General features: G+C 62.8%; 2 protein-coding genes across 2 annotated transcripts; both read left to right on the top strand.

Annotated features, from left to right (window-relative positions):
* Positions 1-214: 214 nt before the first annotated feature.
* SPRG_14559 (hypothetical protein) lies at positions 215-886 on the top strand (the record flags this gene model as incomplete). Its single annotated transcript, XM_012354269.1, has 1 exon — positions 215-886. A coding segment is annotated over one exon (672 nt), but the record flags the coding sequence as incomplete, so codon positions are not given.
* A 532-nt stretch (positions 887-1418) lies between these two features.
* Positions 1419-3123, top strand: SPRG_14558 (hypothetical protein; the record flags this gene model as incomplete). Its single annotated transcript, XM_012354268.1, has 3 exons — positions 1419-1430; positions 1473-3072; positions 3113-3123. 3 exons carry the CDS (start codon positions 1419-1421, stop codon positions 3121-3123), a joined length of 1623 nt encoding a protein of 540 aa, XP_012209658.1.
* Between the last annotated feature and the right edge of the window lie 86 nt (positions 3124-3209).

The following is a 3209-nucleotide window of genomic DNA, read 5'->3' as shown; positions in this document are numbered from 1 at the left end:
CTTCCATCAGCCCGCGAGTTTAAGTGAGCACCCCCTGTGTACCTTCGGGTGCTGCAGCTCCAGGTCGGCCCACGGTCGCATCCAAGTGGAACTCCGCAACACGGGTCTGGCTCAAGACCGCGGACGCTGCTGGTCGATCAAGTAGCTTGACGATGGACCACATAGATACAGAAAAACCCATAGTGGTAATCCCGGTAATACACCGCCTGACAAGAGAACGCTACTCGACGACAAGATCGCGCCGTCAGCGAGCGAGGAGCAGAACGAGAGCCACAGCCTCGTGTACGCCTTTGACCCGACGCTGTCTGGCGGCGTCGCAGGCCACATCGCAGTGCACTACCACGGCTACGGCGCGACGATCGCGGCTAACCTCGACGTCTCGGGTGCCAACTGGACAGCGCTGAGCGCCGCCGACGCCAACTGCAAGGGGCCTATCGACTCGTTCACGTGGCACGTCCACACCAAGTGGAGTAACAAGGCGTCGTCGGCCTTTCTGGGCGGCTGCGGCTTGGCCATCGCTGGCAACCACTACGACCCGACCCTCGCGTGCGGTCCCAACTCGGAGCACATTGACGACACGTGCAAGGCGACTGTCGCCCAAGCTGGCTTTGCGTACAACTGCACGCCCGCTTCGTACGGCGAGTGCGAAACCAAGTGCGAAGCCGGCGATCTCTCTGGGAAGGTCGGCAAGATGACGGCCAAAGCGGGCAAGATCCGCGAGACGTGGTTCGACCCGCACTACCCGGCCTTTGACGAAGCCATGGCGCAGTGGAACGTCATGCTCCACGCCGTGTGTGGCAAGGCCGCGCCGCGCTTTGTGTGCGCGATCGCGACGACGGCCAAGGACCTTCCGTCGACGACGATTCCGACGACCTATGCGCCATGAGCGCTTGCATGTGAAGTGTGGACCCTCTGCCCGTTGTAGTCATCTACCCACGTACTGCTATGCTAATGCACGGTCATTTTGATCCAGAGCTCGTGGCGTGGCTTCGTCACTACCTCGTCCCCTTTCGCTACATGCCGTGACGGCCAATAGGCATGACATGGGCGTTTGATAGCTTGTTTCTTCTACCGGGCAACTCGGTACACGTCAAGCTTGAGGCTGTCGACACACTGAGCAGCAGCAGCGACTCGAGCTGCCGCACCTACAGCGGGATTAGGGTTATGCGAAACAAAGTGTTTACCGGTATAACGCTAGGACGGTATTCACAGCTGCTAGCCTTTAGGAGAGGACTCCTTACGTAGGTAGCATATCTTATCAACGTCGTTGCCAATGCATCGCGTGGTGCCAAGGAAGGTTGTGGGTATAAGATGTGACAGGTTTCCAGATATATGTATATGTGTTGTGAAAGGCTATAGGGTGTAACAGTATTGCCCGGATTTGGTGGTTGGCAACAAGAAAACGAGACCACCGCCCCATGTCGCTGCCGGTACAGGACGACGCGTCGACCTCGGTCTCATGGCCCATGTAGGTCCTAGACACGTTCGCCGAGCATGGCTTCAGCATCTTCCAGTCGCCGGAGGCCACGTTTGCCGACTTCTTCGCCGCCGGGATCTTCCGCCGGGCAGGCATCGATGTTGAGGCCGGCGCGCCCCGCCTCCAGCAGCGCGAAGCCTTGCTGGACGTCGCCTTGTACCATGGTCTCTCGAGCATCATTGCGTCGTACGTCCTTGCGCTCGACAAGAAGAAGGAGTTTCTCCTGAACGAGCCCGTGGCCGTCCAGACGTGGGCCGCGAAGCATGTGACAGCGCTTGCAGCGACAGCAACGGCCGCACTCGAACAGCTCTTTGTGGGCGGCAAGCCCAACAGCGACCTTGGCGCGCACCTGCGCTCGCTGCGCGGCCTGCGCCATGTGCTGAAGGCGCTCACGGACCGTCTCGAACTCGCGGCCGGGCCCGTCACCGTGCCCGAAGCCGCGGCCTTGACACAAGAAGCCCGATCGTACCTGGACCAACTTCTGCGTACGCTTCACGACACGACGCTGCGCTTCTCGTTTGGCCAGTGGCTCGTCGAAGAGAGCGCTCTGCATAAAGTGCACTACGACGCCGCCGGCCTCAGTCGCCGCTTCCACACGCAGGCGCCGCTGGTTTTGGCGGCCATCTGCGACGCGGCGCAGGTCGCCCCGCTCTCGCCGCCGCCTTCGACCGGCCTCGCGCTGTGGCACGCCCTCTACACACCGACCGCGACCTCGATTGAAGTGTCGTCGGCCATCTTGCTCTTCATGGGCTTGGAAATGCTCGCATCGTGCGCCAAGCCCAAGGCCGCGCCGCAGCCGCTCGCGGCGCTGCAAGCCACGACGCGTCGCCTGGCCCGCGCACTGTCTCTGAACGACGTCTGGTCGCGATCGATCCTCGGGCTCTGGTGTCTCCAGTACAACGTGCACGCGGTGGAGGCCGCGACGCTCTTGCAGCCGTCGCACCTTCTCGACCGCTCGATCCTGCTCGCCCTTGTGCACGTGCTGCTGCGCCACCAACAACCCTCGCTCGCGTGGCAGCTCTGGTCGACGACGCCGGCATCCGAAGACGCGGTCGACTTGCTCTTGGAGCTGCACTTGGCGATGCACGATATCGAGGGTGCGTGGCGGCTTCTCCGCGCCTTCCCGCGCCAGAATGCCGAGCGTCTGCCCCAGCTGCTGGCGTGGCACGTCGCCAACGACAGTCTGCGCGACTGGGTGCTCCGATTGCATTGGTCGCCGACCGAGTTGCCGCTCGTGCACGCCTTCCTACTGGCCGACGACGACCGCCACGAGCTCCTCGTGCGCCTCTACCTCGGGCGCAGCGACTATGACCAAGCCTACGCCCTTGCGCATGCGCTGCCGTCGGTGGCCAACCATGCGGCGCTGCAAGCCTTGCTCAAAGCCACGCAGCTCAACCAGACGGCCGGCGACGTGCTCCCGACGCATGTCCGCGCGCTCGCCGACACAAGTGATGCGGCAGCCTACGCTCCGGGTCTCTACTCGGGGAAGCGCTCGACGACCACGGTCAAGGTCACGGCCACGGCGCGGAGCCTGGACCTCGACGAGCCCATGACGCCGCCGCCGGTCGTGTCGACTGGTCCCAAGCCGAGCAAAGGTAGGTCCTTCGCCTTGGACGCAATATATGGCTCATGCAGAGCTGCTATAGAGCGCTACGCTGCATTTGGCTGGTCGGCGACGCCGCAGAAAGGCCTGACGCTAGAGAACCGGAATGGTACGTGGGCCTTGCAAGGC

The sequence above is a fragment of the Saprolegnia parasitica genome (genome assembly GCF_000151545.1).
Source record: "Saprolegnia parasitica CBS 223.65 unplaced genomic scaffold supercont2.152, whole genome shotgun sequence".
Taxonomy (NCBI): domain Eukaryota; phylum Oomycota; class Saprolegniomycetes; order Saprolegniales; family Saprolegniaceae; genus Saprolegnia; species Saprolegnia parasitica.
Note: the sequence above shows the minus strand (reverse complement) of the source record. Positions and strands in the feature narration are given on the sequence as shown.